We start from the raw sequence: 11,518 nt of genomic DNA, 5'->3' as shown, positions 1-11,518 counted from the left end.
TAAAACAAGACATGAACCCAAACCGTGACAGTATACCGCACAGACAGATGATGTTTGTAGCAAAGTGTCAAGTACTTTATGGTGCTCCGTTTTTAAAATGTTGCATGTTAGATTTAGCATTAATATATAACATGTAATATTTACCACATTTAGATTAAATATTTATATCATTTAACAACTTTGTGTTACTGGCTGTTACGTTGCCTCTTGAGGGAGGGAACGCAACGACCCGCCGCTCATGACCTCAATGCAGCAAGGATGAAAAAGGTGCGGTGTGTGTAGGTGCACTGACGATCAGAACACATATAACCCGTAAAAAGAAATGTTTATTAAAAAAAATACAGGTTGCTTGGGAAAAGGGGCTGGATGGAACGAAACAAAACAGTCCCTCTTGCCTACCTGACCTGAAACACCCCCCACTAACCTAGCTTTGAGCACTAGCACAGCTCACTAACCAAAATACAGAGGGGTGGTCCGCCCAGGTCTTGCCTAGTGTTTCTAGACAGGAGGATGACTACGGGTGGTGTAGGCCCATGGCCAGCTTTCCTACACACTCCCAAGGTGCTTCCCCTTTTCCCAGGGAACAAAAAGACAGCTAAATACACAACTGAAAATGTGCTAATCACACTAACACAGAACAAAGACACAGAACCACCGCTCGCGCTCACACAGGACACCAGAGAGCGTGAACCACAACAAATGTAATCACTTATATATCCTTCCGAGGGGTAGGAATCCAGGTACAGCCACTGACGAGTGGGTGAGGCCAGATCTCCAATCTGGGGACGGCTGCTCCTGGAATCAATCACCTGAGTTTTGGAAAGACAAAACAGGCACATTTGCACAAAATCCTTTCTGTTTGTCTCCTTGGCCTATGTCCCCGTTGACACATTCAGTATGGTGAGGAGGGGGCGGGGGGGGGTGTTAGACGGCTCTTGTTAAACTGTTTGAGATTGTTCCTCTCTTGTTGTTTGTTGTTGTAAAGGGAGAAGAGCGGTGAGGAGAGCACACATTCCTGGGGAGCGCCAGTGCTGATAGTCCAGGTCCTTTAGGTGATTTTTCCCAGCCTTGGTTACTGCGTACCGTCTGTCAGGAAGTTGTTTACCTACTGACAAATGGGGATTGGCACAGTGAGCTGGAAGACTTTGGGTTCCAGTAACCCTGAGATGATTGGTTTTGAACGCAGAGCTGAGGTCCACACACCTGTGCATATGTCCCTGGGGACTCAATGTGATGCTGCATGTCGTGCAGTCCCATGTTACATTACATTTAGCTGACGCTTTTATCCAAGGAGACTTACACTAAGTGCATGTAACAAGTCTGGGTTCTGAGGGAGGGGTTACGGAAAGGAAGAAGACTGCACGGTTGGTTATGAGTTGTATTTTTATTGTTGTTTGTTCTAATCGCTGATGTCGCTCGCTGATGCCTCTCGCTCACGGTCTCTCGCTCGTGACGTTCAGTCCCGTTGGCCCCGCTCTTTTGTCTCTCTCCTACTGGGGTTTTTAAGCACAGGCACAATCAGGCTCTACCTGATTATGATTGTTCCCACCTGGCGTCGTTTCCTGAGCCACTCCCCCTCTTTCTCCTCTGCAGCCGAGCCAAAACCACGCCCGCCACCACAGTGCATTTCAACCGTAGGAATACAGACTCAGAACAACAAGAACCAAAAAAATGCAATTTCATCAAATAAGTTGATTTACAACATGTTATAGACAAGAGCCATTATAAGTACAATTTAAGTGCTACAATTTGTTAGTGGTTTTAGTCAAGGTAAAGTCTCAAGAGGTGTGTTTTTGGTTTGTGCAGGAAGATGTAAAGTCTCTCTCTGGTCCTGATGTCATCAGATAGCTCATTCCACCATCTGGGAGCCAGAAAGCAAAGAGTCGTGATCTGGTCGAGTGCTTTTCTATCATAGAGGGAGGAACAAGCAGCTTGATGCAGAGCGGAGTGTGCGGGTTGGGATGGAGGGTTTCACCATGTCCTGGATGTAGACTGGACCCCATCTATTCACAGCATATGTGAGAACCATTGTTTTGAACTGGATGCAGGCAGCCACTGGTAACCAGTGAAGAGAGAAGTGTGGGACAATTTAGGAAGGTTGAAGACCAGTCGCGCTGCTGCATTCTGGATGAGCTGCAGAGGTCGAATGGTGGCAGCAGGGAGACAGGGTCATGCCGACTGCATCATCCCCCAAACTGCAGTTAGAAATTATGGTATGTGTTATATTGTGTTAATGTGATCTTATGTTTATGATATTTGTAATTTCATATTATGTTATATGATATTTGGTAGTATTAGTCGTATTCAAAACACACGTTTTCATGAGATCAAGAGGGAAAAAACACAGACTCAGACGTGGTTCAGAATGATATTGCAACTCTGAAACAATACGACATGTATGATATATAACTAAGACAATTAAACTCAGAACCCATTTATCAGTGAGGCTTAATGAAATGAGTCAGAGTACGTAGACACACCATTTGTTACCATTTATTAGACAGACTGGCTGCGATAGGTTAACCAAACATTGGTCAAATGACTAGTTTCAGGCTGTATGAGCAAATACAGAAACCCTTTTATCTTCACTCTAAAGCCTCAGATTGAGCCAAAGAACGAAATTGCAAATATAAAAAAAGACATCACTTTATTAAAGATGCTGTGCTAATTTTAAGTTGCAGTGTTGTGCTAATTTCTCAAAAAAAAACAATTACGGGAGGAGGCGGGATTAAGGATCCGTGCCACTACATGCCGTACTGAGATAAGTTTATGCCGTTCTGAAAAAGGAACATGCCGTACTGAGATCGGAACAGGCCACCTGCCACTTTTCGATCACTGCATCACTCAAAAATACACTGTTTTACAGACTGAAGGAAGAGGAACTGGAGAGACTGGGTACTAGCAAACTAGGCTAGAAAACTGGGTACGAGAGGAGGAGAAAGGAGGAGAGTATACTGGACAACTGGACTAGGTCTCTCGGGTAAAAGCCTGATTCATCACCAGGACTAAATCTATCAAGATAAATTTACTGATAAAGTTCCTGAGACACAGTTAAAGGCTCTAAAACGGCTACTAAGAGGACCTTTGAGGTCAGATTATTTAGTCATATTAAGTGTTGGAGCCCCTGTAAGGGCACATGCTGTATTTATTTCTGTCCAAACATGACAATTCCATGCAAGTTTTAAAGCTTTCATTTATACAAAACACACAGATAATCTGAAAGATTTGTTCACCTGTCACCATATAGAGAGGTGAACATAACTGATTAATTAATTAATTTTAAACACACAAATATATCAACATTTATAAATAAGGCAAGCTATTCAGAACCCTTATGTGACAGGCAGGACTGCTCTCTGAGCATATATGATATACATATTTCACATCTTTTTGCACAAATAACAATGTTGCGCGTCACATGCAAAACATTGTTAAATACAAATAACAAATTTGATGATCTGCATACATAGCAACCGCTTATTTGTGTTTGTGGACCGAACTCAGGACTGAGGGGTCCCACAGTTCAAAACAGTTCCAGAAAAGACTTAATTGTTCAGCTTCCATCATGGATGAGCATTAAACGTGCACTAGGGCAGCGAGTGACATCCCCACTTTTTAAAAAGGGTTCCCACTGTGTGGGTTTGAGCTCAGATCGGACTCCATTTCCATAGCAACTCCAGCTCTCGCTCCGGACAGACGGTCCACAGAGCTGGGGGAGGCATTGTTGATTTGGCGACCACGGCAGCACGCCACCACGTCAGCAATGTCGGCCCGGAAAGACGGTGTGTAGAAACTGTAGATGACTGGGTCACAGCATGTGTTCAGGTTGCCAAATACAAACAGTATGTGGTGCACGTACTCAGGTGTGTGCTGGATAATGTCTGGTTGGAACCAGTACCAGATTCCTAAGAGGTAGTAGGGAGTCCAACAGATTACAAAGGAGCTCACAATCACAATGGTCATCTTTAGGGTCCTAATCCGGGCTTTGGATATCATGTCAGTTCCACTGCGTCTCAGGCAGTGCTCACCATCTGAACAGACAAAAACATGGACAAAAACTCAAATAGTAGAAGAAAAAGCATCCATGTCGTAAAAGTGTATACTTACTTTTATAGTTTATTGTTAAAAGGATCCCCATAAGCTGTCACCAAAGAGGGACAAGCTGGTCTCCTGGGAACTTTTACGTGTTACTACGCTATTAAATGAACAAAATAAGCCCCATCTCACGTCCTAACAATCAACTACAAATCCCTTTTTCTATTAACAGAAATTTGAACCTGCAGTTATAAACTGATTACTATACTAAATCAGAAAGGAGGACAAAACACATACAATCAAATACTAATCACTAGTAAGAAATAAACAGTTCAACAAGCAATATTAGGAGTCCAATCAAAGAGAATAAAGCATCACTGAGACAGCCAACGCAGAGATGTAAAATTAAAAGAAAGTGCACAGATGTAAGTTAAACATAAACTCATTTGATCTATGCCATGATGCTAACCTTACTAGAATGACCTGTAACAATGTCATCCTTAATTGTATTGCATTGTTGTGTGTGTACGTGTTCTCAGATTGTGTTTCAAGTGTCACACACCTTTTCCCTTGTGCATTTGCCCATTGATCTTGGTGAGGATGCGGGTGTAGCAGAAGGTCATGACGAGTAGGGGGAAGACATACAGTGTCACAAAGTGAAACATATTGTACGCTGTCTTCTGCCAGGGATACTGGAAACTTCCATGGGTGACACACTGAATGAAGTCCGCTCCGTTGGCTTTAATCGCCCGAAAGATGAACAGCTGAGCGTTAAGAGAGTGGAAATAAATTAAGATGGAATAGAAAGAAAGAAATACAATTTTATTTCCATTACACAAAATGTGTCTTATATTTGTATATATCAAACCCATTGGCCAACATTGCCTTATGGACCGTGTCCATAAGGTTGGTTAGTAACTCTGGTGCTGGTGCCAGTGCTTTGGGTGAATATTGGGATAATGACAGTGATGTCAAAGAGGGCCACTTGAAATCCCCTTCCTGGTGTTGCCTGCCCTCATACTCTGTGTGGACCAGCTTGTCATGACTCAATCTGTCAGCTGTAGCTCAAGGAGAACTAGCCGTCAAATGGGCTTCTCTGTCACTTGACAGACCCCCGGATCATAATACTGTAGAATATAAAACACTTCTATGAGTGGGCCATAGGCTCAATCACTGTCACTTTAGGCAACCAATGTTGATTAGACGTTGTTTAATGCAAGTATTTAAATGAGCCTCATGTTGGCATATCATTATTGAATTGACCATACAGCTGAACTGATGATACACTTTTGTTTCTCAGGCTTCAAATACACCCAGTTTGAGATTGAATTGTCCAGAAGCGTTCCTGTAGGAGTGCGTCGGTCATAAACAGTGCTACTTTGATCAAATGACATGTAATGTAATTTAATCAACGTTGGTTGCATCAAACTACTGTTACAGCTAATAGGCAGAGTAGGTGAAGACATCTACATTCACCCACTCCCTGGGGCAATCAGGTGTGGGAAGAGACACACCTGGAGCCGATGTCCCAGATAGGTTATCGTTGGCTAGTGGCCCGGAGGAGGGGATATACTTTTTGTTTTTCTATTTTTTTTGTGTTATGATTGACAATGTGTGTCCAATCCGTGTGGCACTGTTTGATGGTCATTGCCTCATTGAGAATCCAACCTAGTATTACTCATATGTGCCGACATTCAGCACTGCCCTAGTGTGTAACCTAGAACCTACTGTACCTGTGGAGATGCCAGCAGCAGGCTCAGGGTCCAAGCCACCAGCAGCATGCGTCTGTTCCTGAGCCCCGCATCCAGAGAATCCAGAGGATGGAGGATGGCCCGATAGCGGTCCAGACTTACTACCACGAGTATGAATGCAGCTGAGTGCATGGCAAAAAGCTTGAGGAAACACAGCAGCTTACACATGAAATCCCCAGCATACCACTGCACTGTAATATTCCATATGGCGTCCAGCGGCATCACCAAAAAGGTCATCATGAGATCAGCGGAGGCCAAACTGGCAATGAGCGGGCGTAGGTGTGCTGCCAGGCGATAACCCCGCCCCCAGCACACACTGATCAGGACCGACAGGTTACTGCCAGCAGCAAAGACAAACAGCACAAGGGTGGCTGCTACACGGCAGCGGGCGGCCACTGTAAAGGACGGAGCCTCCCAGGGTCCAAGGGAGGGTGGAGCAGACGTGTTCAGCAGGGAGAAGGCAGGTGTGGATACCCACAGAGACAAGTTGCCTGTCATCCTGAGACAGAGGGACAAAACGTTTGACCGCAAAAAATATAGCCAGTACACATGCCCGATGAGGAGCCATCTAATGTTTCTTCAAACCCCAGAAAGTCTGGCATTTTTTTCCATTTTACATTCTTCACAAAGACAAAACTGATGTTACATGCCTTTCTACTTCTTGTACGCTACATGATGAGGATTCCTCCTTATTTCACCAGTTCAAGGTCTTGCAGCTAATTCGTATACTTCTGACGTCATCTGAAAGTGTGTTTTTGTACTTATCTAATCCATGGAAGCCAATGACTACTCCAGAAAACTAATTTGCACTTGAATGCTTCTATTTATAACCTCATTAGTGGAATGTGGCGAGGTGGCGCCCTCTGGTGGTGGATCACTGCAGCTCTTCATGTGTTGCTGCACCAAACAGCGCAATATTCTTTACTGTCCAGGTATGTATCCCGACACGACGGACATGGTAACGCATCCAAACATAAGTCTCCTGTCTTGTGTTAGTAAAACAGTCTAAGTGGACTTCTCCTCTTTCTAACACTTCGTTCTGCACGTTCTGCCAGCCCCTGATGATTCCACTGCATAATGGGGGAGACGCGCCCTCACGCGCCCGGCCTGCACACAGTGATATTGACTTAAACCCACTAAAGCCTATGGAGATGCACAGCTCAGTCCTGTGAAGCGTTCTCACCTGGAGAGGAGCGCGGTCCGCCGCTGCTGGTCGATGGGGAGAGGCGCGCGGCGGAGCTCTCCAGCGTGCTGATGCGTCGCTTCGCCTGCAGCTCTTTGTCCTGCGCCGCTTCCACTTTCTGATACATCAACGACTCCACTGCTCCATCAGCCACCCTGCACACAAAGATACACATGCACGCACACACGCACTGCCTTGTGCAGTGGAGGTACTACACCGCGTGAAGAAGGGGCCACCAGCATCAATGGCGACAATTAAGGCGCGTGACGTGGGGGTGTCGCAGTGGTGGGTACCTGAGTGACAGAGAGACATCCGGGGGACTTCCAATTCAAGGGCAACTTCTTGTTTTACATATTAGGAGAGCGAGAGATGTCTCAGATACACAAGAGATTCCAGTAGAGTTTTCAAGGTGTTTGTGTCCTTTCATTATCTTTTACAGAAATGTGTTACGGTTTGACTTTTCTTTGTGAAAGAGCTATCTTACAAAGAAATCCTAGAAACAATTCTTAAAGTCATAACTGTTTCTGTCCCCTCTCCCCCAATAGTAACTAATTTTTTCAAAATTTGAAAATGAAAAAATTCCGCAAACATTTTTGGCTGAATGAACCCCCCACTCTGGCCCCGGTCTTTGGAAACTACTTATTCTCACCATAAGTGTCTATCTCCCCTGGCGCGACAAAGGCTTGTGTTAAATCAGGGACTTTTATCACAATGGAGACTCATTTTGCAGGACTGTCAATTATCTATGGTTTCATTGACTCCCTTAACCCGGATCAGGCCTCTCATTTGAGACAGACATGGGAAAGAAAATCCCAGATTGTCAGATATCGGTAATCCAATATCTGACAATCGTTAAAGAAGTTGTGGGGTCAAATTTTCAAAACACTTGGGACAGTACTAAACACAAAACTAGACCCTCATATCTCCACAGAGCGATTTGTTGGTGTCAGTACAGGGGGTGCGTGGACTCAGATGCGGAGTATTGATGAAAAATAAAAGAACTTTAATAGTCAAAACTCAAAATCAAAATCGCTCCAACCAAAAAAAGGCAGGAAGGAGGAGAAAACAAAACAGACAAAAAAAGTCTGCGGCTCCGGCCCAACCCCTGACCCCACCCCCCCTTCAAGGACCGACTTTCAGGCGTTCCCAAGAGGGCGGGAGGGAGGGGTCACGATCAGGACTGGGGGCGGGTCTTGGAGCCGAGGCTGGGGTCGTGGGTCTTGGAGCCGGGGGTCTGGGAGCCGGGGGCGTGGGTCTTGGAGCCTGGGCTATGGGCGTGGGCTTTTGCGACTCTGCTACCTGGTCGAAGGCGGCCCAGGGCCGAGCAGTGACCATCAGGAGACGGTTGATGTAGGGGTCGGTATCCGGGAAGGGCCGCCAGAACGGGTCCTGTGGACCCCACTCCGCTGAGTCCTGCTGAGGTGGCGTCATTCTGTACGGGGGGGGGGGGTGCGTGGGCAAAGAGGAAGGACTGAGATGCGGAGTATTGATGAAAAATAAAAGGACTTTAATCGTCAAAACTCAAAATCGTCCCAACCAAAAAAGGGCAGGAAGGAGGAGAAAACAAAACAGACAAGGAAGGAAGAATAATTGAGTTGCTATGTTATTCATTTTGCACACATGATATCTATGGAAGCACCTCTTTATCTGTAGGTTTCTTCTTTTTTTGCTCCCAATTTTTTGGGGGGCGTTTTTTCTTGCCAACGAGAGGCTTATGGGACAGAGGAAGTCATTTGTGCACAGATTTGTAAAACTCTGAGGTTATGCAAAATATATTTGATTTAAAATTAAATGTAACCAATCATGGTTAAGGTGTGCCTATTTCAGGCTAAAGTTGAGTCTATCCGATATTTTATCAACCAATTGATCCATATATATGGCGCTCCGGATTATAAGGCGCACTGTCGTTTTTTGAGAAAAAAAAGGATTTTAAGTGCACCTTATAGTCGGGTATCTATTGATTCCACAGGACTCTTATGCACAGTGTGGAGCATCCCTTGCGCTGGGCCCGCCTGCAGCTTCTCCACGTCTCCATATATGGTACAGATGCTGTCCCTTATATCCTTGCTCTGCTTTACTCTATTAGCAACGGTCTATGTTCACATATTATGTCAATACATCAATCAATACAAACATTTATCCAACGTGTTCAGCTCAGTAAAGCCAAAATTAAATATTTAATTATTTACCTATGCCCGGTAACTTACAGTATATACAAAATATACATCGGCAATATAACCTTTGACCTAGACCTAGTAGTTGCAGGGTAATTCCCAGACTTAGTTACAAATAAGGGTCACCTTGACAAGTTTTTAATATGGACACTGCCCCCCTCCTGTTAGATGTCATTCATATTTTACTTTGTCTTTTTGAAATATAATTATATAGGGGTCCCAGGAAAAGCAAGGTTCATAGTGAGTGGGTTATCCTGCTCAGTCGAAATGAAAAAGAATGTATAACGACTCCCAACATGGATCATAAGAGTACCATAGGTCTTATATAATATGATTAAAGAGCCATATCATAAAATGACCAATACATTTGAATACAGGATGAAACAGCAACACAATGAATCTTGTTTTACTGTAAGCGAAGTTCACCACTAGAGGGAACAGTCTCCAACATGAACAGCTGCTACCATCAACATCTAACTTCATTCATTGTCTCCTGCCTGAAACCAGCGTCGTTACAGTCGTTATATTCCAGAGCGTGATTGCGTCTCTGGGTGGATTCGTTCTAACTGCGGGACAAAAAGAAGCTCTGGATGATGTTGGTCCTCGTGTAAGACATGTTGGACTGAGGAGCAGAGAGCAAAGGATGCCTACGGCTGTCCTACAGCGAACCGAGTAAAGATGATCAATAACATCAGGGTCAACACGCTTAGTGGATCGGCTACGTATCGTCTCTCCGCAAGTGGTCACAACTACGCGAATACACATTCATGTCCATCTGCACCAATACACTTCAAGACAGAGGCCCGTGTCTTTAAATGAGATCATTGACAATAGAGTCACACCAGCCACAGTGAGACGTCAAGTTGGTCACGTGGTTCCCCGTTGTAGCCGACACAGACCTGCACGGGATTGTGAGTTGTGAGCAAATGTGTTCAGGGATCGTGTTGTGGACCGTGGCACAGAGCCGGGCTGAAGACTTCCCTTTGTGGGGACATCTGGTGGGACAGACACGCGGTATGCCTCCGTTTGGATTGGACTAATGACGTTTCTCAGCTGGCATCCGCACTGCTGTCAACGATCGTTTTTTTCTCGTCGTGCGAAACACCGGTATTGGAATTGTAGAAACCAGCCTTCTCGCAACCTTTGACTCCAAACAAGGTAACGAGTACTCGTGTTGAAAGCTTTTAGAGCGAGAGTTACGTTAGTGAATGAGAAGAACACATTGTTTTCTAACATGGCTTTCTACCCAGACCCAGACAACAACATACTACAAACCAATCACATGCCCCCCTGTCTTCACCGCGGAAACAAGTGACCAATCTTAGACTTTAGTGCTCCAGCGAAGCGTGCCAGCGGACCAATCGGCGGTCTGTCTGGGTCTGCTGGGGAAACAAACAGCCAATCAGCGGTCTGTCTAGCCGTCACGGAGCGTGTGTTAGACCAACGAGTAGTGCGTCTGGCTGCACCGGGGGGGGTGAACGCGTGCCGAGGCCCAATCAGCAGCTCAGTGCTGCCTACCGGTGCCGGGGACTGGTGGTGAAGAGGCGCTAAAGAACCGGACCGTGAACCCGGAGACGGTACACACCGAGGCGGGAAGGAGACCCAGGTGAGTCCGAGGATGTGAGCGAGGCCTGGCTCCGGCGGGAGGTGTTTTGAAATGGCAGCAGCGGGATTCACGTCGCGGCCGGGCGGCCAGTTGTTGTGTCGTTTCCCTGCCGGTGGAAACGCCGACAGACAATAGAGCGGCTTCGCGTCGCTATTTATTGATGCGGGCTGACATGTTGGCGACCAGTAGCCGTCCCCTCGAAATGCTCATTCGCATTTAAATGTCAGAATCCTCGCCCACTGCTTGTGTTTTGACAAAAAGCGAAGTGTTACTTGAGGCATTGTGGTGGCATTGTGATGGAAACCTTGATCGGAATGCCTCCAATCCGTTTCATTGTTTGATCCGGAGTCTCTGGGGGTTATCACCGAGTGGAGAAAGAGCCAGGCTCCTCCACATACTCCAGTTCACGCTGTTCTAACGAGCCCCGGGGATACGCGACGTGTTCCGAACGGGTTTTATCGAATCTAAAAGTAGGAAGTGGCCGATTTGGAACGCCCGTGCAGGAGGCCGGGTCGCTGATGCCTCTCCGCAATTAGGTAGGAAAATTCTAAATGCATCAGCCATTTACTCAACGGGCTCCATATGCACCTAAATGGCTGCCTGGCCTGGCAGTGGTCGGCTGTGTCGGTGCAAGGCTTCGCTGCGGATTCACGGAGGTGGATGTGTGGACATGGCGATACAGACTGCAATCAATATTTAATGTGTGCTGCTTATTATTCTGCAGTATTCCGGATTTGTTGGCTCTGTTTGTCACACACGGTCTCTCCTC

At 45.9% G+C, this 11,518-nt stretch overlaps 2 protein-coding genes across 6 annotated transcripts in view; one reads left to right on the top strand and one right to left on the bottom strand.

Annotated features, from left to right (window-relative positions):
• Positions 1-2,480: 2,480 nt before the first annotated feature.
• Positions 2,481-7,301, bottom strand: LOC119218790 (gonadotropin-releasing hormone II receptor-like). Of its 2 annotated transcripts, XM_037473481.2 has the most exons (4): positions 6,970-7,301; positions 5,769-6,285; positions 4,598-4,799; positions 2,481-4,031 (listed from the first exon to the last, which is right to left on the bottom strand). In XM_037473481.2, exons 2-4 carry the CDS (start codon positions 6,282-6,284, stop codon positions 3,616-3,618), a joined length of 1,134 nt encoding a protein of 377 aa, XP_037329378.1. In that variant the 5' UTR covers position 6,285; positions 6,970-7,301; the 3' UTR covers positions 2,481-3,615. The 2 variants fall into 2 exon arrangements, with proteins under 2 accessions (XP_037329378.1, XP_037329377.1); XM_037473480.2 differs by having other exon boundaries at positions 5,769-7,301.
• A 2,425-nt stretch (positions 7,302-9,726) lies between these two features.
• Positions 9,727-11,518, top strand: part of gatad2b (GATA zinc finger domain containing 2B) — a 33,736-nt gene continuing 31,944 nt past the window's right edge. The window contains exons 1-2 of one of the 4 annotated variants that reach the window (XM_037473398.2): positions 9,730-10,301; positions 10,394-10,749. The gene's annotated coding sequence lies outside the window, so the exon portion shown is untranslated. The other 3 variants (XM_037473399.2, XM_037473397.2, XM_037473400.2) reach the window with 3 other exon arrangements.

Source organism: Pungitius pungitius, chromosome 17, assembly GCF_949316345.1.
Source record: "Pungitius pungitius chromosome 17, fPunPun2.1, whole genome shotgun sequence".
NCBI lineage: Eukaryota > Metazoa > Chordata > Actinopteri > Perciformes > Gasterosteidae > Pungitius > Pungitius pungitius.
This window is presented reverse-complemented; position numbering and strand designations above follow the sequence as displayed.

Coding starts and splice junctions, on each gene's coding strand:
- LOC119218790 (XM_037473480.2), bottom strand. CDS start 6,284: ATGACAGGCAACTTGTCTCTGTGGGTATCCACACCTGCCTTCTCCCTG. Junction 4,800..5,768: donor TGCTGCTGGCATCTCCACAG/GTACAGTAGGTT, acceptor CTTAACGCTCAG/CTGTTCATCTTTCGGGCGAT. Junction 4,032..4,597: donor GCAAATGCACAAGGGAAAAG/GTGTGTGACACT, acceptor TTGTCTGTTCAG/ATGGTGAGCACTGCCTGAGA.